The sequence below is a fragment of the Spinacia oleracea genome, chromosome 6, assembly GCF_020520425.1.
Source record: "Spinacia oleracea cultivar Varoflay chromosome 6, BTI_SOV_V1, whole genome shotgun sequence".
Taxonomy (NCBI): Eukaryota; Viridiplantae; Streptophyta; class Magnoliopsida; order Caryophyllales; family Amaranthaceae; genus Spinacia; species Spinacia oleracea.
Genome location: NC_079492.1, coordinates 110,623,098 through 110,649,700, shown reverse-complemented (window position 1 = coordinate 110,649,700; position 26,603 = coordinate 110,623,098). Strand labels below are relative to the sequence as shown.

The 26,603-nt window shown below is 34.0% G+C and overlaps 4 protein-coding genes across 4 annotated transcripts; 3 read left to right on the top strand and 1 right to left on the bottom strand.

Moving 5' to 3' along the window:
- The first annotated feature begins 665 nt into the window (after positions 1–665).
- On the top strand, positions 666–6,581 carry LOC110798370 (cis-prenyltransferase 4, chloroplastic). Its single transcript, XM_056831395.1, has 3 exons — positions 666–1,328; positions 5,616–5,683; positions 5,756–6,581. The coding sequence occupies exons 1-3, from the start codon at positions 879–881 to the stop codon at positions 6,198–6,200; spliced, it is 963 nt and encodes a 320-aa protein (XP_056687373.1). The 5' UTR covers positions 666–878; the 3' UTR covers positions 6,201–6,581.
- A 486-nt stretch (positions 6,582–7,067) lies between these two features.
- Positions 7,068–7,818, top strand: LOC110798371 (uncharacterized). The gene has a single exon (XM_022003554.2). It carries the CDS (start codon positions 7,178–7,180, stop codon positions 7,544–7,546), a length of 369 nt encoding a protein of 122 aa, XP_021859246.2. The 5' UTR covers positions 7,068–7,177; the 3' UTR covers positions 7,547–7,818.
- Positions 7,819–17,180: 9,362 nt separating this feature from the next.
- Positions 17,181–19,075, top strand: LOC110798372 (uncharacterized). Its single transcript, XM_056833568.1, has 3 exons — positions 17,181–17,750; positions 17,878–18,284; positions 18,377–19,075. The coding sequence occupies exons 2-3, from the start codon at positions 17,894–17,896 to the stop codon at positions 18,916–18,918; spliced, it is 933 nt and encodes a 310-aa protein (XP_056689546.1). The 5' UTR covers positions 17,181–17,750; positions 17,878–17,893; the 3' UTR covers positions 18,919–19,075.
- On the bottom strand, positions 18,935–22,144 carry LOC130464144 (uncharacterized). Its single transcript, XM_056833566.1, has 3 exons — positions 21,535–22,144; positions 21,386–21,438; positions 18,935–20,958 (listed from the first exon to the last, which is right to left on the bottom strand). Exon 3 carries the CDS (start codon positions 20,594–20,596, stop codon positions 19,142–19,144), a length of 1,455 nt encoding a protein of 484 aa, XP_056689544.1. The 5' UTR covers positions 20,597–20,958; positions 21,386–21,438; positions 21,535–22,144; the 3' UTR covers positions 18,935–19,141.
- Positions 22,145–26,603: the final 4,459 nt, after the last annotated feature.

Here is a 26,603-nt window from a genome sequence, read left to right as displayed (position 1 = left end):
ATAAACATATACTAGATAAAATAAATTTTTTTTTTAAAAAAAAAAGATATTCTTAATTTAAAATTTTCAATAATATATATTTTTCAATAGAGAAATATTACTAATGATATTTTAAGCATTATTGCAATATAGTTCGATTGGTTCAAAGTACTAATATAAAATTTATTACAACAAAACACGAATCTAGTAAATATGGTGAAATGAAAAATAAAGTGTGAGTAATGTGTTTAGGAGAAAAATATGTAGGGTAACAAGGTTGATAGTTGTTGTAATTATAGGCAATAGTAGGACAAAATAGTCATTTTCATCAACTTTCACAAACCTCTAATTGCAAAAAGCTCCTATATTGAGCTTTTTCAAAATTAGCTTTTTCACCCCAAAACTCTCTTCCAATCATCTCCTAACCAAACACTCCAATTAGCTTTTTCTAAAGGTCAAAACTCTAACTCACCCCAAAAAGTTATTTTTCCCTCAAACCACTCATAACCAAACACCCCCTAAGGCATTTTGTTTTTGGATCTTTATTTAGAATTCCAATTCAATTTAATTTAGGTCAATAAATTCAATATTATTCATTTTATTTCATTTTATCATTATAAAAAACGTCTAGTTTTGGATTTAAATCCTCATTGAGTCATTGGTATATAAAAAAAACATTATAGAAAGTCTAATTTAGTTCATTAAGATCTACAAAGTTAAAGTCAATTCAAATTTAATCAATTTAAAAGAAGGCGGATTAAGTACACCAAATAAATAAATGAAAAAAGTCGTATGCCTTCAGTTCACTTGCAAGTTGCAAGCCGAATTTGTATAGGGAATACGGAAACTCGAGATCTAATATTAGCAGTTTCTCAAAACTCAAATTGGGAAGACAAAAAATGATAATCACAAGATTTTTGCACCCTCGAGCTGCAATACCGCTCTCAAACTCTACTCTTAATCTCTCTTCTAAACTCCAATCTTACCTCCCTAATCATGTTCATACTCATTTCAACAATCATCTTCCCGGGTCCATTCTGAATTTTCGGGCCCATTTCTTCTTCTCCTCCTTACCAGAAAATGCGATGGCCGGGAAAGTTCAACCAGATACTGGGAAATCGCCGGAGACAGAGCTTCCGGTGTGTCTCCAGCGAGAGCTGATGCCAGGACACGTGGCGCTGATATTGGATGGGAATAGGAGATGGGCTGAGCTTAGAGGGCTTGGTTCTGAGGCGGGTCATGAGGCTGGGCTTAAGACTTTGCTTCAAGTAATGGGCTTGTGTGTTAAATGGGGCATCAAAGTTGCCACCTTTTTCTTGTTCTCGTCTGAAAATTGGAGTCGCCCCAAAGTTAGTGCTTATCTCTTCTTTGCCTTTATTTTTTTTTTATCCAATATTTGAAATGCTTAACCCAAAGTGATTACGGTAACTTTTGTGTAAAATCGTCTTATCGGAAAAATTATTTTGATTGTTTAACTAATTAGTTTTAGTTTTTAATTTATTAGTTTCATTTTTTAACTAATTGGTTTCAGGGCTTAACTAATTAGTTCCAGTGCTTAACTAATTGATTTCATTCTTTAACTTATATGACACCAAGATGATCTTTTGTATAAGATCGCCGTACATAAAAATTTGTAAAGGAATCATGACTTGCAAGGTAAACTTATGGAATTGAAGTACTATGTTGCTTGAACGCGTGTCAGTTATTCTAAAACAGATGGAATATTGTTTTGTTTTGAGGTAAAACTAGTGTGTGGCCCGGGCGATGCCCCGGTTGCTACATTGAATAACTAAAGTTTTAGATTTTTCTTGAGCTCAATACTTGACCAAAATACTTGTATTCTCTAGAATGAAAAATATCCGTTAATTTCGTCAAACACAGACATGCTAAGTCATTTATCATGGCAAGTAAGTTTTCAATCATATCATCTTACAATTTGTATAATTTGTTTTCTCATGGAACTAAGTGCGTCAAATTAACAAACAAAAAAATTAGATATATATGCAGCTATGTAAGGCAATCCTATAGTTGATTCTTTTTTTGATAAATTTTCCTTCTATGCTTTTTTATTTATCAAAGCTGGAAAAAAAGACCAGCAAAACACCAAAAACAAGGAGAGAGTTGTCAAGACTGGAGAGGCAACCCTTCTAGGAAGGTTCCCCACCTAGAGAGAACAACCAAACAAACCTAAACCAATCTATTTAGCTACCTTACATAGCTTGTGTACATTGAAAATTCTAATACAAACCATGTATTGTATTTGTCTAACAAGACCCTCAACAGTTTGTAGATTCTTCTTGAAAACTCTATTGTTTATCTCTTTCCACAGATGGTAAACAGAAATAACTAGAGCCAATCTATAGAGTTGGTGTGTAGCATTGTTTTTGTTGAATTCACTGTTAACTCTTTGCATTTCCTGTTGCCAATTCTCTGGTTTCCTGGAATAACCTAACCAGTCCAAAATCTTGCCCCAAACTGCAGCACTAACAGAACAATCAAAGAATAAATGATTCAACGTCTCACCAACACTACCACATAAGCCACATAAATCTGAGCACTGCACTCCAAATTTAGCCAATCTATCACATGTAGCCAGTCTTCCTAGAATAGCAAGCCAGCAAATAAAGATGCATTTTGGTGGTGCGGGAGTATTACACAGTATTTTCCACCAAGGAACTCGACTGTCAACGCCTTTTATCTCCTTATATATCTGCTTTATCACAAAAGTTTCACTGTTCAAGTAGTTATTGTGATTGCAAACTTCTTCAAGCCAACTAATAGCACCAAAGATCTTTCTGATTACCCAGGAAGCTTGAGGAGGAGGTTTCATCTGAGTAATGTCATTGTTTTTAATATAGTACATATGAACCCATTTGATCCAAAGCGTGTCTTTTTTCCTAGCAAGATTCCAGAGCAGCTTGCTGATAGCTAAATGATTCCAAGTGAACATATCTGTAAGGTTCCAACCACCCGCACTCTTAGGTAAGCAAAGAGTATCCCAAGACACTAACACCCTCTTTGAAGCACCGGATTTGCCTGTCCATAAAAAGGTTCTGCAGGCAGCCTGTAGAAGCTTGAGAACCTTTTTAGGAATTAGAAATACTTGGCACCAATATGTTTGAATGCTGCAAAGAACAGCCTTGATCAACTGAACCCTTCCGGCATAAGAAAGAAACCTCGAAGACCAATTCTCAATTCTATCTAGGATTTTCTTAATAAGGGGTTGACATTGTATAACACTCAGCTTTCTGGATGAGAGAGGGACCCCCAAATACTTGAAGGGGAGAGAACCAACAGAGAACTGAAATTCGTTTAGAATATAAGCCTGGATGTGGTCTGGAACTCCAGCAAAATAAATAGAGCTTTTGCTGAGGTTAGCTTTCAGACCTGAAGCTGTAGAGAATTTCTCAAAGGCAGTGAATAAGCTTCTGACAGATTGACTGTCTCCTCTAGAGAATAAAAGTAGATCGTCAGCAAAACATACGTGAGTGATATTCAGCTTCTTACACCTTGGATGGTAATGGAACTCTCGTGAATCTTTTAATAGGCATAAGCACCTATTCAGATACTCCATGCATATCACAAAAAGGTATGGAGATAAGGGATCTCCTTGTCTTAAACCCTTCTTAGCCTCAAAAGAAATGGTAAGATAACCATTTACGTTGAAAGTATATGAAACTGTTTTAAGACAACTCATATTCCAGTTTACAAACTTGGATGGAAAGCCAAGAAAAAGAAGCAGATGGTGAATGAATGGCCACTCGACGGAATCATAGGCTTTTTGGAGATCAATTTTGAGCATACACTGAGGAGAAATGTTTTTCCTTCCATAACCCTTTACCAATTCATGGCTGAGAATTATATTATCAAAGATCAATCTGCCTTTAACAAAGGCTGATTGAGTGTCACTTATAATATCGGGAATAACCTGTTGCATTCTATTAGAAATGATCGTGGAAATAATTTTATAAAGCACGGAGCAACAAGCAATTGGCCTGTATTCCTTCAACTGAGAAGCATTAGTCATTTTTGGAATAAGAGTAACTAGAGCACAATTTACCTGAGTAGGCATTTCACCATATATGAAGAAGTCTTGAATAGCACTGACCACTGAAGTACATTATGTTTCTTCATGGTTGTTTCTTCATGGTTGTTATAATGATTTAATGTTTTTTCTTTTCAAAATAGTCCATAGACATTAAAAAGTCACATACAAATTTATTTGTTTTAGACTTCATGTGAACATTTATTTATAAATTAATATGAAGAGATAAACCACAATTGGTGGTTGGTTAAGATGGTAATGAGAATTATCATCCACACTTGAGGTCTGGTGTTCGAACCTCAAAACGCCTTTTAATATATTAGTATAGATGATACTCGAAAATCACTATGAAATGTTGTCTAACTGTCTTTGACATGTTTGATGACGTGTTCCGTGTTGGGTACCAAAAGGATTTGTTTTTCTAATTTTATCAGATGTCTCCGAAGAGACTGGTACGAAAGGATTTGTTAATCTAATGCGGTAATACTTTCTCTGTAGACAAGTGTTAAAAAGTTACCTCTTTCAACTCTTTCCTAACAATGGCCATTGTAAAACTTTTACGGCTAATTTGGTAGTCGGTAAGATAATGATACTTTACTCAAAATTATCTCTTTTTTTCCCATAAATTTCCATTGCCATTCATTACGATTTGAGAAGTAGTATTGGATGTGAATATAAATTTATGAAGAAAAACACCATGTTTGAGATAAGTTTCATTACCATAGATATTATATGTTATTTTTAGTTACTTTTGTCTAACAATAAGTCCATAAACTACTCATGTCTAACAACATGTTAAGATCCGACCCATGAAATATCACGTGTGAGAGTCTCATTGACAAAAGAGAAGAGAGTTAATCACTTAATAAGGCCAATAGGCTACTCCCCTTATTACCATATAGTTTTAAGGTGGAACCTCCTTTGGACTTGTTAAGTGGACTCTCTCTCTTGATGAACGGGTGCGGCCTAGACCTGTATTTAACGCAACAAGTCCATGAACTTGTCACAGAGAAGTCAAATAAAGGAACTTTGAGTTCTTAAACAGATTCAAAAACTCTTGTGGATACAGATTATCAGATAGGGTGCATAAGGCATAATATATTTTCAAAAGGTCTTGCGCGCACAAGATGTACAATAAATTTATTGTACCCTAACATAACTTTAACCCATTTTTTTGTAACTTTAACCTAGTTTTAATTAACTTTTATATTAGTAAAAAAAAGTTGATAGATAAACATTTTAAAGGATTAAATGATTAATTTTATACATTATTAGTGATTTTGATAAAATAAGTTTTATTAAAATGAAAAAAATTATCACTACAAAATAGATAAATTTAACATATATAAGCATAACTTTTAAGCATTTTGATTTAACTGGTGTACAATAATTATTGTACAACCCTTGTAAATAAGAATTTGTGATATATTTTTGGTCCTTTAGAAGTTCCTTGACTATCTCGGTAGATATTTTTACAATAGGTGTTATGTGATGTGTTTAGAACTCGAAAAAATATCTACACAAGCATTTGAATTGAGGACCTAATTAATCTAATTTTAATGAGCATGAAGATGATATTTTTTTCTTACAGGCTGAAATCAAGTTTGTGATGTTGCGGTTTCATAAGATGTTGGTGAATGAACGGCATAACTTGATTAGGTTAGTACTTTTAGTAATATGAAATTATAATTCTATGGTATTAGATTAGAATGAATGTACGTGGATCAACAGGCAAGGAATAAGAATCTCCACAATCGGAGATACATCTATGCTCTCTATCGACTTACAGGAAGTGATTGAAGATGTGAAAGCAGCGACAAAGGACAACACCAAAACACATGTAATATTTGCAGTTAGTTATAGTGGGAAGAACGATATAGTGCAAGCATGCAAAAACATCAGTATGAAAGTTCGTAAGGGCCTTATCGAGCCTGACGATGTGTCTGAAACTCTTATCGAGCAGGAGCTACAAACCAAGATCACCATTACCCCTTCCCCTGATTTACTCATTCGAACTAGTGGTGAGCTGAGAATCAGCAACTTCTTGCTCTGGCAATTGGCCTACTCTGAACTCTACTTCACTAAAACTCTCTGGCCTGAATTTGGAGAATCTGAGTTCATAGCAGCATTACAGTCTTTTCAGACAAGAGGGAGACGTTTTGGAGGCCGATTATGAATCTTCCCTTTAAAATTAAGGATCATCACTAATGCATTTTGTACCTTAAACCTTCAGCTTAATTAGCAAACATTCTCAACCTTTTTCACTTTCAGAATACAAGTGTGTACATCAAGTTATCAACTACTGTTTGATTGCAATTCCCTTCAAATCCCCTAATAAAGTACATCTAATTCCCTTCAACTTACCTAGATATCGGATTATGTATTAACCCTCGTCTCAAACAATAGTAGAAGCGACCTTTATTATCTTGTTACTTTTATGGAAGCCTTCCAAATGTTGTTAACCTGACAACCCACTTCTTTTTCTATTCACTTCTTTTTTCTAAACTTATTTTAACTTATTTGTATTTATCAAAATATATTTTAGTTATGAATTGTATTTGTGATGTCTTATTTTTGATGAATTTATTTTATCATAACTAATTGTAATTAGTAAAAGAAGGTGAACACAACAAGGCCCACATACAAATTGACACTAGAAATTGAACTCTCCTAGTCAACTTGCTCAAATTTTACAGAGGGATTTCATTAATTAGTTATTATCCTTGATATATTAAAAAAAAGATGGAGGGTCAATATACAAATCTGTTAAAAAACTAACAACTAGCACATGGAATAAGTTACACACCTTACACTAATTAGGTTGAAAAGAATAAAACTGTTGAGTCCCTTGAAAGAGCAAAAAGAAGGTTAGAAATGGAAGTTTAATTTTGATCCACCTTACAAATTGGGTTACTACCTTCCAAAGCAATACTTGCACTTTCTCAATAGGCCAATAATATGACCATAAAAAGGCTAAAGAATGAAAATAAAGCAAAGACACATTACATGTTCCACAATCCACATATATTTCTAAACATCCCACAACTTCCCCCACTCCCACCCCACTGGCCCACTATACTACTATAACTATAACAAACACCAACTAATCAACCCCCACCTCACCAAGAGAAGCAAACACAAAATATATACACTATGTCCTCCTCGACCTGCATATCAAGCTCTTCCGACTCCCGGTTTTCGAAACCGATGGATCTTGGTGGTGGTGGTGGTGGTGTAAGGGTGGTCGACAGCAAATCATGCCGGCAATTATACTTAAGAACTGCCTACACGTTTTCACGGCCGGATGAGGAGGAGGAGGAGGATGATGGGAATATGAAGAAGGCTAAGAAGTGCTTGGGTAGGGTTAGAAACAGAGTTTATAGAAGAGATGATCATCATAACAATAATAAGGGTAGTATGGTAATGTTTAGAAAGGTTAAGGAATTCTCTTGTGCTTCTCTCTTGGCTATGATTCGTAGGATGCTTGCTTGTACTGCAAAAGTTGATGCTGCTCACCATTAACTTAAACCCTTTCCTTTCCATTCCTTTCCTCTCCTAGCTTTCCACAATCATACAGAATCGTATACCTTAATAAACTTCATCTTTGATGATATAGTACTAGCTACCAAGTATATTTTTCTGATGATAGTATATTTTAGTCCGTATCACTCTTCTTCCGATCGTTTTTTGTTTGTTTGTACGTACTAATATATGTATATCTCCTAGTATTAATGAAAGTTGATGTTTAATTAGCTAAAAATGAATAAATATTACGGAGAAATAGTGCTTTAGCATGTGTTGCCGATCATAGTTTTGCGAGTTTAATTTAATACTAATATCACCACCACATTTTAGATACTCAAATCTCTTCGTTCAGAATTAATAATCATGTGAAAAGTAAAAAATTAAACTATAAATTTGATAACATTACTATATGATCCCCAAGGTATACATGGTAGTAGATGACACATTGACACGTGACACATTCATAGCCTTACCCGGTACAATCTATTTGCAACAAATTAAATTCTTAATACTCCCATGCTGATATAAAGCCGGAAAGGTGTTGCTACTCATTTAAACTTTACTTTGTAACTCACTCAAAGGGATGATGGTGCTACAAATATCGTGTAAAGAGCAGGGGGCGTGGTAAAGATATTGGGGTTCTGTGCGGTTTTATAAAATGGGGTCCTTTTTCACGACTCAACATATATTAATAATATTTAGTTCAAATTATTACGGGATCAATTTAGGTTACATGGCTATTTCTTTGATTGTATTAGTAGCACTAGGAAAAAAATCAATCATTTGGAAAATAAAAATTACTTCGTATTATTTTTTAAAAAAAGAACTTAAAAAGAATAAAACATTTGTATTATTTACCTTCAAAAAAAAAAACATTTGTATTATTTACTACGAGACAAAGAATTCATATATTGTTATCCCTCAAAAAATAAAATTTATACATTGTTATGAAGTATTAAATTCTAGAAATTAAGATGAATATAAAAACAAAGGAAAAAAACTTAAACCAAAATTAAAGAGGAGAGCGAAGACAAACTATTAATGGGCTGAGTTGACTAATTGACTGTTTTATTTCAAAAAAAGCACGCTCAAAATTGCTCAACTAAAGAATCAAACCCGAGATAATTGTGTGTGATGAATCAGCACTTGCCACTGAACCAGGTTAATTTCTGGTAGTTATATGCAAGTTAATACTATAAATACGTATTTTTGGGGGCCCTTTTTATCGGGGGCCCTGTGCGGTCGCCCCGCTCGCACCCCCTCTCGGCCGCCCCTGGTAAAGAGTTCTACAATGAAGTATATAATATTACTAGTCCATACGTAATTTAATACTTTGTCAGTTCCTAGTTCCTTAAATATTGCACCATGATTGACTTTCACTTCCTCCAACATACTACTTTGACTCTTAATATCCTAAATTATGTATTGATATTTAGAAAATATATATCGGTACGAGCCAAACATGATCCCACATGACTATAATTTTCTTATATATATAAATCCCAAAGAATGGCAAAAGTCGTAGTATGGATAGTGTAAAAATCTATATTTAGAAAATATATATCGGTACGAGCCCAACATGATCCCCATGACTATAATTTTCTTATATATAAATCACAAAAAATGGTCAAAGTCTTAGTATGAATATTGTAAAAATAAAAATGTTGCAATATTTAAGAGACGGATGAAGTATTTGATTGATATCATAGTTATTTTTACGCCTGTAAGAACTGACTAAACTCTACAGCTGTGAATTTTAGTAGAAAAAAAATTGAGTAAATTCAATTGCTTGTAAAGAGTATTACTAACTAGTGGAGAATTCATCCAATATCCAATATTTGGATTTGTTTCGTTTGTTCACCAAATTTAGGAAAAGCTTATAGAATTGTGAACCAAATTATTGAATTGATGGATATCGCCAAATTATAAAGCAAAAGGCACCTAGCTGCTCTCTAAATTAGGGTCTTTTAGGCCGGAGATAGCCAAATTTAACATGATCTCCTTTATAATCGTGTTATTAGTTTCAATAATATTATGACGTTGTTTGAGTGACGTATTGAGTTCTCCTATGATGAAATTTGTTCTAATTGAGTTTTTGCATAGTATTGGTGGAATGTAGTGAACTTAATTAGTTTGTTGGTAAATAATTATGTGGGATAGTAAAAATAATCAAAATTTCGAATGGAATCGCGAATACAAACAAATTGCAAGGTTAAAAACAAACAAAAAACTGCATTTCTTTCACGGTTGCGCCCAATTAAAATCAACGCTCAGATTGTGCAGGGGTGTGCATGGTGCTCTTGGTGCACCTGTCCCAAAACGCACATAAATAACAATAAAACGCAACAAAAATAAAAACCGCAAAAAAAAAGAACATTAACAAAAAGAACACTAACAAAAAGAACACTAATATTGACAAATCAGACAAAAGGTACAAATATAAAAAGCAGTTATATTTGTTCTTGTTCTTTTAAGTTCTGAAAATCTTCTTTTCCAACCAATTTACAGTATGTTCTAATTAAAAAATAAAACGACGAACCTTTGATGAACTTTAAAATCAGATTTATAATTTTTCTTGTTCTTTTAAGTTCTGGAAATGTTCTTTTCCAACCAATTTATGTTCTAATTAAAAAATAAAACGACGAACCTTTGATGAACTTTAAAACCAGATCTATATTTTTTCTTGTTCTTTTAAGTTCTGGAAATGTTCTTTTTTCAACCAATTTATATTCTAATTCCGTTATTTTATTTATCAAAAGATATCTGAAAACAACACTATAAATATGTAAAAAGAACAATTGCTGATTCTAAAAAAGAACACACTGTTTTGATGCCACAGAAATAGAAAGTTATAAGAAAAGAACATTAAAATTTAAAAAGAACATAGAATTAAGAACGAGAAAATTTACCTTAATCACCCGATGCACCTTCATCAACAGCATAAACCTCTTTGAATGAATAAAAAAAATTCAAAAAGTAGCGAAATTGAAATAGTATTTCGCTTAATAAACTAGTTTTTTGTAAACGTAATTCAATTAAAATCACATTTCAGATAAAGAAGGAGGAGAAAATTTGTTTTGAACTTTCTCTCTCATAAAATCTCTCTTTTGTTGGGAGAAACTAAAAGCTCTCCTCTTTCTCTCTCAAGAATGTGTTTCTAAAATGAGAAGTTATGAATTCAATAGGAGAAATATTATATATATAGAAAATGAAAAATAAAAAAAATAAAAAAAAGAGGGGGAAGGAGAAGAAATACAAGCCATGTTCATGATAAGAACGATGCACTTGTTTTTTTTTTTGGGTTTTGTTGTTCTGTTCTTTTATGTTTATTAGATATAAATCTTAATGTTCTTTTATGTTTGTTCTTTTTTCAAAAAGTACAGTATTGAAGAGCAAAGGAAGCTTTTACTTGACCAGCAACAAATGATGTTAAATCTTCAAAAACAGCCGAAAGAACAAGAAGAGAGGCTGAATAAACAGAGCAATTCCTCAAAAGAACAAAAAGAGGATGAACCTAAAAGAACATTATAAATAAAGAAAAAGAACATTATAAATACAGAAAAGAACATATCATGTAGAACACTTATTTTAACCATGTAAAACAACATTACCAATAAAAAAACGAACAACAATAGAGCATAAAAGAACATAATAAAGTAAAGAAAAAGAACATTAAAAATAGCAGAAAAGAACATATCATGTAGAACATTTATTTTAACCATGTGAAAAAAGAACAACAAAAAAAGATAAAAGAACAACAAAAATGGTAAAAGAACAATTTGATCTGAAGTGTGTAATATCAAAAGAACAACAAGCTAAAGCAAAAAAGAACAAAGAACAACAAGCTAAAGAAAAAAAGAACAACATGTTCAATAATTATTTTCTGTATTATTACAATCTCTTAATACATATATGAGAACCAATATATAAAAGAACAAAAGATAAGACTAAAAGAACATATAAAATCGAAAAAAGAACAGAAATCAAAATCATCAGAAATATATAATCAAGATACATTAATCATCAAAATTATCAAAATATAGAATCAAAATACATTAATCAAGGTTATTGAGAAATGCAGAAATCGAAATGATCAAAAAAATCAAAATAAATTGAAATGATGAAAATAATGAACATGGAAATCAAAATCATCATAAATAAGTAATTCGTTTTAAAAAATTGAAAAATTACCTTCATAAATCGAATTATCAGCAGAGGAATTCAAATTTGAAGAAGAAGAATCAATAGAATTTGATATTGAAGTAGAAAAATCAACCAATATCTGAGAATTTTCCATTACTTTCTCTCTCCTCTTCACAGTTTCTCTCTCCTTTCCATAGTTTTTCTCTCTCCTCTTCACAAATTCTGATTCGAAAATTATAAAAAAGAAGGTATATATACCAGAAAAATGGAGTGAAAAACAAAAGAACGAAAAAAAGGGACAGAGCAGTCATTGTTCTTTTTTTTAACAAAAGAACAACGTTTGTTCTTTTTTTATCAAAAAAACAACTTGTTCTTTTCTTCTCCGGATTCAACAAGATATCCGCGTTTTATATTTATTGCATGTCGTTTGGGCACCAGTGCACCAAGAGCACTGTGCACACCCCTGCACCATCATATTTGCGAATTAAAATGTGCGAGAGACGAAAGTAAAGAAATTAAACAAGTTGATCGTAGGACATACCTGGCGTCCTGGCCTCGTAATAAGATATATATTAAGAGTACATGATTTGTGTTTTCTTATAAGGACGATGATATAGGTCGCAAGTTGCGACAACAAAATGTTGTCACAATCTTACATGTCGGCATTTCATTGGTACAAATAAGCACCATGTAGGCTACACGTCATTAATTTATTTTTACTATCAATTCAATATTTTTACTATGAAAATATATAAATAAGGCAGTCGATACAAAGAAGGAAACAAATATTTATTATATTCATAGTAAATATATATTTCCTTTTATCTTATAAATTACAAATTAAAAAAAATTAAAATTAAATCTAATAATATATTTTTGTGCAATTTATAAAATACATCAATTTAATTTAAAAAATACTCCGTACATCAATTTATAATAAAATACGAAGTAATATATTTTATGTAAATACGGAGTAGCAAGGAACTAAAACTACTGACTCTATCAAGAAATATTTCCCTTCGTTTTGTTTTGATAGTCTGTAGTTTTTCGTTTGTTTTGGGTTCCTTTGACTTGTGTTTTCTTTTACTTAGGGGTCTGCCCCTCGATCTTCTTTCACCCAAAAAAATAAATAAATTATTTTATGTAAGCAAATATTTATAATTATACATTACTTTAAAATATTGTTTTAATTTTAATGATTAGGTTAGTTTTAGTTAGGTTTACACGCAGTTCATCGGCCTACAGGCGCACAGTCATGCATCATCATCCCATTAGATAAGTAATTTCGGAAGAGGAAGAACAACACTTCAAGTGCCGTATAAACCCAATAAACAAATAAAGACGAAATTCTTTTCCTAATTTTTTATTTTCTAATGTACTGTATTTTTTATTTTCTAAGTATAAATTAGTAAATTTATTTTTTTATTTTAATTTCCTATATCATATAAATAATTAAAAGTATTTTTTTTTCTAATATCCTATACAAATTAGAATTATTTTTCTGAAATAAAAAAAATATATTATTCAATTTGTAAATTACAATATTAAGATTTTCCTACCTTTTTTATATGACATGTATAATAGGTTATATAATCTAAATATTTTAGTTTCCAAATACATTCATGACACATAGGCGTGCCATGTCACCACTGTGACACGGCTTAAAGGTCGCATGTTGCGACCTTTATCATTCCGCTTCTTATAAAGTACTTTCTCGATCCCGGAATACTCGCACTGTATTGACTTTTTGCACTATTTACATAATTACTTTAACCCTATTTTATTTTTAGTATATTAAAATAAAAGTTAGTGTATATAATATATTGCTGGCTTCATCTTACGGAGTAATATATATTTTCAAAATATTAATATTTTATAAGTTTTTATAATATAATATTGGTGGTCGAAGTTGTGTATTGGCAAAGTGTTCAGTTAAAACGGTGTGAGTTTCCCGAGACGGAGGGAGTAGTGTGTACCGTGTAAATGGTACGGAGTAATCTCATAAGTTGTTGTATTCTCACTATTTACACTTGTATTGATAGATGTGGCCAATTATGATAAAGTCCCCTGTGAGACCGCCATACGTAGAAAATCGTTGATGTTGTTATTAGAGAAAATTACTATTTAGAATAGAAAGTATAGCTATAGAAGTATATAACATAATTAATAATAGTACAATGTAAAAATATTTAATCACAATGAGTAACTAGCTATTTGATAAAAAAGTATCACTAATTGGTAAGAAATATGTGTTATAAAAGAGGCCTTGATATATAAATTATTTTTAACCATTCCAACTATTTTCATCTTACACAAATAAGATGAACAATTGAAGTATTTTTAAAATTTTGGAAATAAAAAGGAGCCATAGAAAAAAAGGAAAAGTATGTATGGGTACAATTATTAGGTGGTGGGATGAGTCATGAGTATTTGTCCACTATGTACATAAGGAGAGTGTATACAATTAGATCACTGTTGATGCGTTAGAGTTCCACTGAAATTACATATTATTGGTGCCTAATAAATACAAATTATTAATAAATATAAATATGGTCCTCTAATTGTGCGAAATGTAAAGCGTTGATTCTAAATTAAAGACCATGCGCTTTCACGTACAGTTTCACAGCCCACCCCTTATTTTCCACTTTCGAAAGTAGAATAGAAGCCTGGCAGCCTGCTCGCATAATATAGTTACGTACCATTTTCGACACACCATTCTCATGCGCTTCTGTACTTCCTATCCAACATTCGGATTTTACTAATTTTATAATTCGGGCTCTTAATCAAACTTGCAAGCTATGATTATCAATATTTAATAATTCTCTAATTGTCAACGGGACACTGTGAATCTGTGATAGATATATACTTGTTTAATTTTTTTATATTTGCCGACCGTTACAGTGGTCGAAATTATTTTATTTAAAAAAAAATTCACTTCCCTTTTCTTTTAGAATGTAGACCACAGAAACAAAAAAAAAGGGGAAAACTAGCAAAGAGAAAAGAAAGCGGAGAGGAGAGGAGAAGAGAACGTAGAACAACACTACAAAAAAAAAAAACAAAAAAAAACAGCCCTTTGAAACGAAAAAAGTTCGTTTCAAATGGTTATATTTCGTAGTAAATACAAGTTTGTTACGGAATTTTCTACGGAACAGAACCATATAAAAACATGGGGTCGTAAATTCTATTTCTCTACGGTTTTCATGTATTCCGCTTCAACTTTGAAATAGAAAAATCATCGTTGAAACAAAAACCATAACAAATGGTTGCTACGGAATATAATTTTCCGTAGCAAACATTGCTACAGAAAATTTATATCCGTAGCAAAATTTTCCTACAGTACACAACTATCCGTAGCAAACTCTTGCTACAGAAGATTGAATCCTTAGCAAACCATTGAGCAATTATTTTACGATTGTTTTGGTGCAGTGTTGTATTCAGCTCTCTGTTTTGGCGTAGGTATTTCGTAGGAACATGAGCTCATGACGTATTTGAACGTATGAAGTTGAAAGAATATTCTGCTCTCTTTACCAGTTCCTAATTTTAAGTAAATCTTTGTACTTTATATGGCTATACGTTGAAGCTCTAAAATAATGAATGTCGACAAACTAGAGAATTATTGGAGCTATTGCAACACGTTTGGAAGTTTTTTCAGAACGTGTCTTGTCCAATTTAGCAAAATATGGTATACCAGTGCAGCACCGATTCCCTTGCCATTGGATGAAGCCATTCAGAGTGGAAAAGTTTAGTCAGGATATACACATTAGCCATTCGTTTAGATTTTGCAGGACAATTCTCCGTGAAATTTGACAATGATTTTTTACACAACTTCTTTTACAAAATAGGTTTTTATATCTAGGGGAACCGTGCCTGCTAGCGCACGGCCCAACAACTTCAAATCTTCAATCCTTTTGTGTAATAAAAAAAGTCTTATTTAACTTTAGCTTTTAATGTTTTTTACACAAATTCTTAATTACAAGTGGTGTACATTAAATATTACACGTCGAAGTAAAAATTAACTTAAAATGCTTAAAAGTTACCTCAACCTTATTTTTTGGTGATAATTTTTTTCATTTTCATCAGAATTAAAATTTCTAAATCACTAATAATGTACGAAGTATAAAGGTAAGTATTTAACCATTAAAATATTTATACATCATCTTTTTTTTCATAATACAATAGTTAATAAAAACGTTTTAAAATTAAGTTACTCCCTCCTACCATAAATGTTATTTACGTATTCCTTTTTGGGTGTCCCAAAATGTTCTTTACATTGGGGGATCTTTCCTTTTATATTACACACAATACTCCAAGGATTATTCAAATCAAAATTCTACGGAGTACCAAAATTTGTGCCCAAGTATTATGTTAATCAATTAAATTCATTGAGGCATTTAATCTCTCCCACTTTTCTAATGGAGCATTAAATATTTCTCATCTTCCCAATGTCATACTTTTTTTTTAAAAAAAAAGTTAAAGCATTTTAGATTTATGTAATTTGCCTTGTGTTAATAAAAAAATAGAGGAATTTCAATGCGTATTAATTAGTCGTTAAATCGCGTGCATAATATCAAACATAAAGAACAAAAAGAGACGGGGGGGGGGGGGACTGAAGAAGTACTCCCTCCGTCGTTTGGTATTTTTCACGCGCTTTAACGATTAATTAATTTGCATCAAAATTCCTCAATTTTTTTTATTTAAACAAGATAAATTACGTTTATTTATAATGTTTTCACTTTATCAAAATTCTGATATTGGTAAATGAGAAAAATTTAATGTCCAAATGGAAAAGTGTGAGAGATTAAATGACACAATGAATTTAATTGGTTAAAATAATATTTGGACACGAATTTTGATAGAATACTTAGTCAGTTATGTGATAATGTAAAATGAAATGTAAAGAACATTATTGAAATACCAAAAACGAAAACGTAAAGAACAAAAAGAGACGGAGAGAGTATAAGAATCTGGACAAAAGTTACCCGATATAGGTCTTGCGCGCACAAGGTGTACAATAAATTTATTGTACACCAAGATAACTTTTACCCATTTTTTCGTAACTTTAACCTAGTTTTAATTAACTTTTATATTAGTAAAAAAGAAAGTTGATAGAAATGATTAAATGATTAATTTTATACATTATAAGTGATTTTGAAGAAATAAGTTTTATTAAAATGAAAAAATTAATCACTTAAAAATAGATAACTTTTACATATATAAGCTTAACTTTTAAGCATTTTGAGTTAACTTTTACTTCGGTGTACAATATTTATTGTACACCCATTGTAAATAAGAATTTGTGTAGAATTAATTTATTGTATACCTTGTATGTACAAAACCATGAATTTTTATTTTTATTAATTACCACTATTATATTTTAGGACAATAAAAATATAAATATAAATAATGCTTCGGGGAATCGGGGTATATATTTGTTCTCGTAGTTTCCATAAGGTAACATAACAAATGTTGAAAGTTGTGTACTCCGCCATAGACACAGACATACAGTGATACACAAATGAATTTTATGAGGCACTCGTGATTTTCAAGCATGAAATTTTTACTCTTTCATAAAACTTAGAAGAGCATAATAACACATAAGTTGTCAGTTGTTACTTTTAACAACACGTTATAATTTAAGTGGCTATGTCAAAAAAAAAAAAAAAAAAAATATAATTTAAGTGGCCATTATTAGTCAAGAGGACAACAATCGTTATCTGACCCCAATGAATTCTTCTTATCCTAACAGGCCTAAATGGCCGGCTGCTGGGCCTGGGCCTGGGCCTGGCCTGCCAAATTTACAACATGTAGACTGTATGCATCTGTTATATTCTTGTTCTTCAATTTCTTTTAAGTATAGTCAACCAAAAAACGTGAACCCTTCACCAGAAATGCATTCCCCCACTAAACTAAGTGATCTCCTTCAATGTTGAAACTTTCACTTATTTATATGCATAAATCTTATATCTTTTTTAAGACAATGTCATTCACCTGGTTTGGATGAAACTGCGACTAACAGCTGGAACTTGATTCATTCCTTAGCCTACGCCTTCATATCCAGGTAAGTGCGCGATTGCAGCTGCTTAATTGTGTTACATTTTTATGTCTGTTGTCCCGAAAAAGCCTAAGAAATGTAATGTCTGACACTTTGGTGCATATTTCAACTGTTATTTGTTTTTGGGTATCAGATTTAACAAGTCTCAAATGAGGAATAGCAGCAAGATGGACGAAGCTAGCAAGTCTAAGGATGATCAACAGGTTTCTTTAATTCCACCAGTTCAAGAGATTCGTCGTGTGGCTGTCGCCAACCAGATGAGGTTACAACAATTGGAACTAGCAGTTGCAAATTTAACCAGCATTTGCAGCGCTATTAGACATGATATGTACTCCTTGAGTTCGTCGTTATCCAATCAAGGCTCGTTTACAAAGGTACAAGCAGAGGTTGTTGAGATGAAACGACCCTCCTATACGCGAACAAGTTCATCTAGCTTGGAATTGAAGGATGATGTGTTGGGTGTTCAGTTGCAGCAACTTGTTAAGCAAGCTGCCGCGCTAGGCATTCTTAACAGTAGTCCTATTGACCAGCTTTCTGCAGGTAACAAACTCCTCTATAAACACTCATGTACATCTTATTGCTAATTTAATTTCTGATGAAAAAAATAATACATTTTCATTTCTTAATAACAGGGAATGTGAAAGAAAATTCAAAGATACCCATAAGATCAACACCAAAGAAAGTGCAAGCAACATTAAGCAAGAAAGATTCCACAAAACAACCGGTCCAACGGATGGAATTGACTACTGAGAAGAAATTGTCAATGAAACACACAACAGTTAAGAACAACAACATGGGAGCAACTCAATCAAAAACAGCAAAGGCACCTCCAGAAAGTAGTGCAGGCAACAACTTAAAGGCAACATCAACTGCTGCGAAATTCTCTCTGAAATCGACTGTCAAAAGGACTAAAACAACCATTTCCAAAGTCTATGTTAATCAACCACCAATTTGGAACAAGGGTAAGGAAACCATAGTCAAGAATGTGCAGAAAATACAAGGCAAAGGTTCGATAAAATTAACAGTCAAGACTCATCAAGGTCGGATTAAGCCTGATACTGCACCAAAATCTCATGCTTCAACTAAGAAAAATTCATCACCTGGTGCTGTTAAATCAGACCTTAAACCTCGAAGGAAATGGAGCACTGCAGAAGCTATAACACTCAAAAAGTAGAACAATATTTGGCAAAGATAAGCCAATTGGCTATCTGTATAACCTCATGTAACAACAAAAAAGATTAATTGGTCTTAGGAAATTCTTTAAAAGCGAGAAATGGTAAATGAGTGAGTAAAAGTTATCTACAATCAACAAGTCAATGTGATTCTTCTTTCTTAATTGCTTCTTCTTAGAAATATACTCCGACAAGAGAACCTGAGTCCTGAAAGTACATGGACATTTAAACCCCAAGCCCCCACTTGACACTTAGTTGAGTGACATATAATCCCCTTGCCCCTTGGATATTATGAGATGTATAATCTGAACCAATATGAAATTCTGCCTCTCCACGCAGTTGTTCTTCCGGGAACTGAAACCCCTTTGAAGCACTTGTTGCCATCAAGTCCACTTCAACTATAAGAGATGAATTTCTTGGGACAGCTACTATAGATCTTGACAAGGGAATGTTATCACCCTTGGCTACCCATGAAGAGTCCTTTTTCTTCATGTGGTAAAGCCTAGTCTTGAAGTATTTGTTTTCGTAAGATGTAAGATACTCATAGGTTCCATAGCGAACAACTAAAGATCCATAAACAAAGGCGTCAACATCAGCACCACCATTAAAGTAGAATTTAGCCTCCACGGTAGCTTCAACAGCATCGTAAAAGATTGTGTGATGCACAACAGCACAACCGTCCTTGCCCTTAATAACAGAACATAAACGTTTGTCATACCAAGTGTAGCGGCCAAGTGTAATGTAGTTCCATTGCAAACCCCCTATACTGAGTTCAAGCCCCCATTTAGGATCTTTGATATCTATTCGTAAAGAAAAGTCAGAATCGGGAGCAATTCTTTCGGGTCCTAATAAAAATAGAGTTTTGTCATCCTGCAAAACTGATTCACAACTTCCTTTATCTTTTTGGAACATATAAAAGGGATCCCCGAAGCCGTCATCAATCCAAACAGTACCAGAAACACTTTGAACGTCATAATTAATCCCACGAATAAGAATAGAGAACACCTCAACCATAGCATAAAATACTCCTGATGGCTTAGGCACCGCTGGAACTACACTTCCCCAAACACTTGTGTCTTTGGGAAGTCGACAATGTATATTCATACTGTTCCAAGTAAGTTGTACTCGGACATGACCATTCAGCACCCTCATTTTGTGAATAAATTGACCAGCATAAACTGCTGAGAATTCAACACAACCACATAAACTTTTACCACTGGGGCTAAATAAGTTGGCTTCTACAATAAGTGAAGAATATGCTGGCACAACTACACAATGTTGACACAGCAACTTACTAGTGCCAGTAGCATCTGTCGTCTGCACTAAGTCGTCTAGGGGCTTCTTTAGAAGTACCATCTGAAAATAGTTGGAATCGGTTGGATACAGTTTGCTATTGCCATAACGAGCAGTCACAATGAGATGAACATCTGAAGGTGGATCACCTCCATAATCCTCATCGTTATGGAACTCGAGTTCAATATGTGCCATTACCCCATAAAGCACAGTTGCATAATACACTGTTGCACGTCCATGTAGACTGTTTAGAATAACAGTTTGGAGTTTGTCATAATGATCATCAACTTGTTCTAACTTCCAAATCACTAACAGAATCTCTAAGAGCCAACTGCATAGTAGCTCCTCTAGATCGTGAGATGGCACCAAAAGAATGTGATTCACCATGGAATGGTCCAGTTAAAGATAAAAGAGCCCCCTTTTTTTGCAACACCTCAGGACTATGCTTCGGTCGATCATACAGAGTAAAGGTTGTGCCTGAAGGACTATCCTCAATTACATTTATTTTACCATAAATACAAGCTCTTTTATCTTTCAAGTAGCTGTCAAGCCGCACGGAAAACACTTGAATAAGCGGTGCAGCTAAGCTGTGTGTATTATACGGTTTCTCATCATCTTCAAAAACATTGCCCACATGTGATGTTATAAAATTTAATACCACACGAAAATCACTGCTTCGTATCTCATCAATGTTTGTCATAGGAGTACTAGCAACTTTTACATCCGACATTAGCAAAAGGGGGTTCGACCTACAATTTTTAAATCACAGGATTAGATCTTCACACTACTTTTTGTTTTATTCTTAAGTTTAATCCAACACATTCTTTCCTACTTTCGACAAAAACAAAGGTTTCTTCTATACTGTAACGACTTCTTCCCGTCGAATTGGAGAAGGAAAACCGACATCAGGAATTCCATAGAAAACCAACAACCAGAGATCAAATACACAAAAACCAAAAAGATCAAATTTTTGGAACTCAGATCCAAATTTAGTGCAAAAATAAAATCAAATTTCCATTACTAAATAATCAAAATAGAAAAAGAAAAGCTAGTTTGCATGGTCACAACAACAGAGAACACGAATTTTGTCAATAACATCACACTGTTAAATCCAAAAATAAAAAATTGAGATTAATCATTCTAAATTCAACAAATGCTATAACGATAGTATGATACCTTGAACAATCAAAGCCTTTCGAAGATGATGTTGTTGAGCGACGAGTACAGAGCTACAAAACAAAAATACAAACAATAACAAGAATTACTTTCGGTCTCAGACTATTTTTTTTTAAAAAAATAATAATAATAATAATTAAGCAACTAACTTTCAGCGGCGGTAGAGGCCGATTACACGGCGGAGAAAGTATATTTGGTGGAGGAAGTGTAGGTGGCGGCCCTGCCGCCGGTAATGTTTTTCTTTCTTTGAGCTCCATAATCAATAGAAATAATGGGGGCTACGTTCAATCATAATAATCAGAATTATAAACATCCTTAAATCAAATTTACAAGGATGTGTAAGGGAAGGAATTTAAAGAGGAACTCAAAAACTACCGCACAAACACGAAGAAGAATTCTCAAAATTGGGCAGACCGATTTCTCAAAACCGGTCGGTCGCGAGCTCAAACAAAAACCTTCATAAAAATGTCTGTTTTCAAAACCTTCTTCGGTGCAATTCAAAAAAGGCCTATTTAACTTCGATTTTCCACTTGCTCTCAACCTGTCGGTTTTAGAAAATCCAATAGGTTTTCGGCGCACTTTTCCATCTTTAAATTCCAATAATCCCCACTAAATATGAGAAAAGATATCAAATGAAAGAAGGAAAATTTTGGGCATAAGAGTAGCTGAATACATAACATTTGGTGTTACATTAAGTAAATTGAAACCAAATGCTTAGTGAAGTGAAACTATTACTTACAAACCCAAGGGTGGACTAACCTTGAAACCCTCAAGTTCTTGATCAAAGAGTGGACTAACCTTGAAACTCTAAAATTTAAGTCACGCCCCCCACAACACATACAGACCTTACTCCAAAGATCATGCGGACTCCGCAAAGTGTACGCGTTTTAAGCCATGCGTTTACCTTAGTTTTCATGGAACCTCTAGAAAACCGCACAATTTTTTATAGAAGATGGCGAGTCAATTGAGGCTTTGTACTTGTTCTTGTTCGTTTCGGAAGGAGCTAGGGAAGACACGCATCACATAGTATATATGTATACTAAATTATGCTAATTGATTACGTGACAATAAATTTGGATTCTGGCTTTATGGTTTTTCCGCATGAATTATATTGTTTATAACCTTACAAATGGGTCAGAATTACATTGATTTTATGCTTTACTTTGAGCATTGTGTTCTGCTTGTATTTGTTGGATTACATTGGTTGACTTGATTGTTGTATACAGTAATATACGTACTAATGTAATGCATGATCTTGTAGAAAGATATTGAACGATTCTATGGACAGCTTTGCACTTTCTCTTTTCTTCCCTTTAGAACTACGAATTTGAAGAGAAGGCTGGATTCCGTATTCCCATTGATAAAAGAAAATTTTCTAAAAGGGATATTTATAGTCCAGATTTTGCGAGAAGGTACCATTTAATTTTTTTTTTTGTGAAAACACACCTAAACATTAAAATTATTTGCGAAAGACAAAATAATAAATTTTCTGGCATTAACTCATCGTTTTCGGCGTTGACTCTCACGTGCCACGTACGTGTTCCCTCATTTTGTTATTTCCACCCCTTTCCCTCCAAAATTACACTGGCTTTAACCACCAAACAAAAATAAATCCCTCATTTCTTTCTCCCCCCTCTGTTCTTCTTCCTCCCCCAACCCCACAGTCGAAAAAATGCAATTCTCGCTGCAAATACGGAGTAGTATTGATGAGTCATATTTGTATAGGGTATTTTAGGCGCATTTAGGTTGCATTATTTGGCATTTATATAATTTTAGTTGCATTTAGGATCACATTTGCATAAGTTATCGTTGTCGTACTCTATTACGCCCCGTTTGTGTTTTGTTAATGTTTCAGGTGATTTTACGGTCATTTGGATGCTTTCGGAGTGTTATGAGTTGATTTGGATGATGAACGGTTAGAATGTTGACTCGAGGATCATTGCATATCTCTAGGGATAATTTTGAGTCAACAACGAAGCTAAACGCTATTTTTCTAAGCATAAAAACGGACAAGAATTCACTCTTTCGATGATATCTCAAGTTCTACATGTCCGAATGAGGCGATTTTTATTTCCCTAGAAAGTAGATTTCAAGAGCTTTCCAACGACAGGTCACACGTCCTTATAGGCATTGTAGAACAAGAGTTATGACATAAACAAGATGGCTCGACTATCCGATTCGCCCGAAGCCCAAAATGATGGCCCAATCTTCCCCTTGGGCGCGAAAACCAGCGACCCACCAGTGGGCCCGCTGGTTTCTCCGCCCAGCTACTTCCATGCGGGTTCGTTGCGTCGTTTCTCGTGATCGTTCGATTAAATGATTACTTATGTAATTATTATTATTTTCCTTTTTTGTTTAGAATTTAGGAAACACTAAAATACCTCAAGGGAATGAATGTATTCCCTTATGCTTTAATTTTATTTATTTTTACGTTTTTCAATTCCTAAGAACACTTTCACGTCAGTTTTAGTTTTCTATTCCTCTCTTTTTCCATTGTTGAACCCTAGCTTTTCAATTTTCAATTCATCAATCTAGAGGTAATTCAAGAATCGTTTTTGCTTTAATTTATTATTATTGTTTTCGTTCCTTAGTTTAATTTTTCCTTTGATTATGAAATGCATGTTTATTATTTCTATCATGTTTGTTAATTCAATTATGAGCGAGTAGTTTTATTCTAGGGCTAAGTAAGGGAAGCCATGTTTATACCATGATTGTTATGCATTAAAGTTTGTTAATTTATAGATTATTGCTTGAGTAATTCCAATTGATTTGTTTTAATTGTTGATTCATGTTATCGGCCAATTTCATGAATTGATTATCTAGCTAATAGGAATTAGAATCGAAAGATCGTATTTTTAGAGGCTTAGTGCAATTGACAATTCTGATTATGTTAGCGATCGTACTGCATATGTTGAATTGAAAGTGTTAAGACCCGACCGTAGGATAGCATGTACTTTAATTACTCGGCTTAGTTTATTCATTTCTGAATTGATTTGTGTTCTTGGATTGGTATAAGCATGGTGAACCGAACAGACGCCCTAGACCTTTAATTCATCGATAAATTCTCATTTACATTATTGCTTTAGTTTCTTTAGTAATTTATAAATCAAAATCAACTTTTATTTACTGAAATAGTTTATTTAATTGGGCAAAAACTAATAGAACTTGTCTCCCTGTGGGATCGACACGTATTTGCTAAGTATCTGCTAACAACAGACACCGTGCACTTGCGGTATCACTTTTTAATCTATCAAGTTTTTGGCGCCGTTGCCGGGGAGACGGCTAGATTATATTAGTTTTAGTTTGATTATTTGAACTGTTTCCATTGTCTCATTGGAACTCTCAGTTCTAATTGAGGCAAATCTCACTGCGTTTTCTTTCGTTGTTGTTTATGCCCAGGTCTGCCAGAACGGGTACCTTGGTTCCTCCCGATCCCGATCATGGAAAGACCCTTCATCAACTAAAAAAGTAACAGAAAAAGAAGAAGCAGTCAGGGTCCCAAGACTCACAGACTCCACCGAGTCACACGATGTCTAAATCCCTGAAGTCATATGGGGTTCCCTCCTCGAACAGTGTTCCTACTGGGCTTACAATGCCAACCATTGAGGCAATCAACTTTGAGATAAAGCCCGCTCTAATCTCCATGGTCTCACAAAATCAATATGGTGGCCATCAATATGAGGAACCCACTGTGAGGGGGTTGAAAAAGCACGAGGCTAATGCGTGACCTCGTCCCTCGTGGGCGTGACGTTGTCAGATCAAGTGTAATTGGATTTCCTGCGAGTTTACACACAATCGACTAGTAATATAGGAGTCGCCATTCAGTTTTTAACGACAATGAGAAAAACTGACAAAACCCGGTTATCGTGACATAAAGGGAGTGCAATTATGTTCGACCACGACGGCCATAGGTTCCCTTGTGATCCCTGGTGTGGGGATCGCTCAACGTACACCTCCAGGGCATAGATTGAGAGTTCGGGGGACTGTAGCTACCGAGAGGAGTGCTCATCGATAATACTCCAGAGGCAGGTTATCCTTACTAGCTCAGCATAAATAATTGAAGGGACATGCGTTAAACTATTAAACTATTTTGAATTGATTTTAGCAATATGCAACACATAATACTAAATCGATCGTGATTATCTTATTTAGATTGATTTAAGGTACCTAGCATGATAATTCAATTGTCCAAGGTATTATCTTATTAGGCGTGATAGATCAATCAAATTAATAGTTTGACAATTTTATAAAAGGGTGATGAAAACGATTAAATCATATGAGGGACACATTATAACGCACCCTTGAGAGGTGCGTTGTAGTTCTCAGAAAACTAACCACTTGGCTTTGCTATTTCTCCTTTTATTTAACGAATCTCGGGTTTCTAAGCAATGATCCAGTATTTAGGCTTAATTCATCAAGCTACAAGGGGCAGGATGCATTCTGTTCGACTTTTGGGTCGATTGCGACAGAACGTCGGATCAATTTCGCAGCGTGAGGCTTAGGCTTAAGGCTAGAGTCAATACTCAGGTTATGGGATTGTCTCTTTCACGTCGGTTTTTAGGCTGTATTTATAGGAAAAGGGTGTGTGGAAAGATAGATTTTAAGATACGAATCCAAAACGAATCCGGAGGTAAAACGGCCCCAGGCATTTTCTAGCATTATTTGTCTAGCATTATTCGTACGCACAATCATAATATAGTCACATAGTTCGCTACATATAACTACATTACAAACATGGATTTGAAAATTAAATATGTCACGTAGTTTATGACAGGCTTCTATGGGTAGCATTTGCGCCTGGCTTGGTACCGCTTCTATCGCAGATCCACCACATGCCCCGGTCAGGGTAGTGCTTTCAACAGACGAATTTCGTCCCAGAAGGCCAACCCGCAAGTGCAAGCCAAGGGGGCGTGCAGGCGAGAGGGACCTAGTGGGCGAGCGATTGGGTTTGGGACGGGTGTACTACTAGAGAAAGTGCCGAGTGGACAACAATCGAAGCGTATGCACCCCCCGGTTGGCGATGGGTATCCTTAGTCCCAACTTCCGAGGTGAAACACCAAGGGAGCCAAGATTCGTTATGCGGTTCTGTCCGTTCACATTAATATGCTGATTTTCTGGTCGTCCCAACTTGATGGGGAAATAAACGCGGGGTAGGATCGTTTCACCTTTCGGCTATTTTGATTACCTACAAGCACGAGTATTTCCTTCACTTTCCCCA

What these genes read in the sequence shown, in the direction of transcription:
- LOC130464144 (XM_056833566.1), bottom strand. Translation starts at nt 20,596, where the DNA reads ATGGTGAATCACATTCTTTTGGTGCCATCTCACGATCTAGAGGAGCTA.
- LOC110798370 (XM_056831395.1), top strand. Translation starts at nt 879, where the DNA reads ATGATAATCACAAGATTTTTGCACCCTCGAGCTGCAATACCGCTCTCA. An exon ending in AAAATTGGAGTCGCCCCAAA is followed by an intron (nt 1,329 to 5,615) that starts GTTAGTGCTTAT and finishes TTTTTCTTACAG; the next exon opens with GCTGAAATCAAGTTTGTGAT. An exon ending in GAACGGCATAACTTGATTAG is followed by an intron (nt 5,684 to 5,755) that starts GTTAGTACTTTT and finishes GTGGATCAACAG; the next exon opens with GCAAGGAATAAGAATCTCCA.
- LOC110798371 (XM_022003554.2), top strand. Translation starts at nt 7,178, where the DNA reads ATGTCCTCCTCGACCTGCATATCAAGCTCTTCCGACTCCCGGTTTTCG.
- LOC110798372 (XM_056833568.1), top strand. Translation starts at nt 17,894, where the DNA reads ATGAGGAATAGCAGCAAGATGGACGAAGCTAGCAAGTCTAAGGATGAT. An exon ending in TATTGACCAGCTTTCTGCAG is followed by an intron (nt 18,285 to 18,376) that starts GTAACAAACTCC and finishes TCTTAATAACAG; the next exon opens with GGAATGTGAAAGAAAATTCA.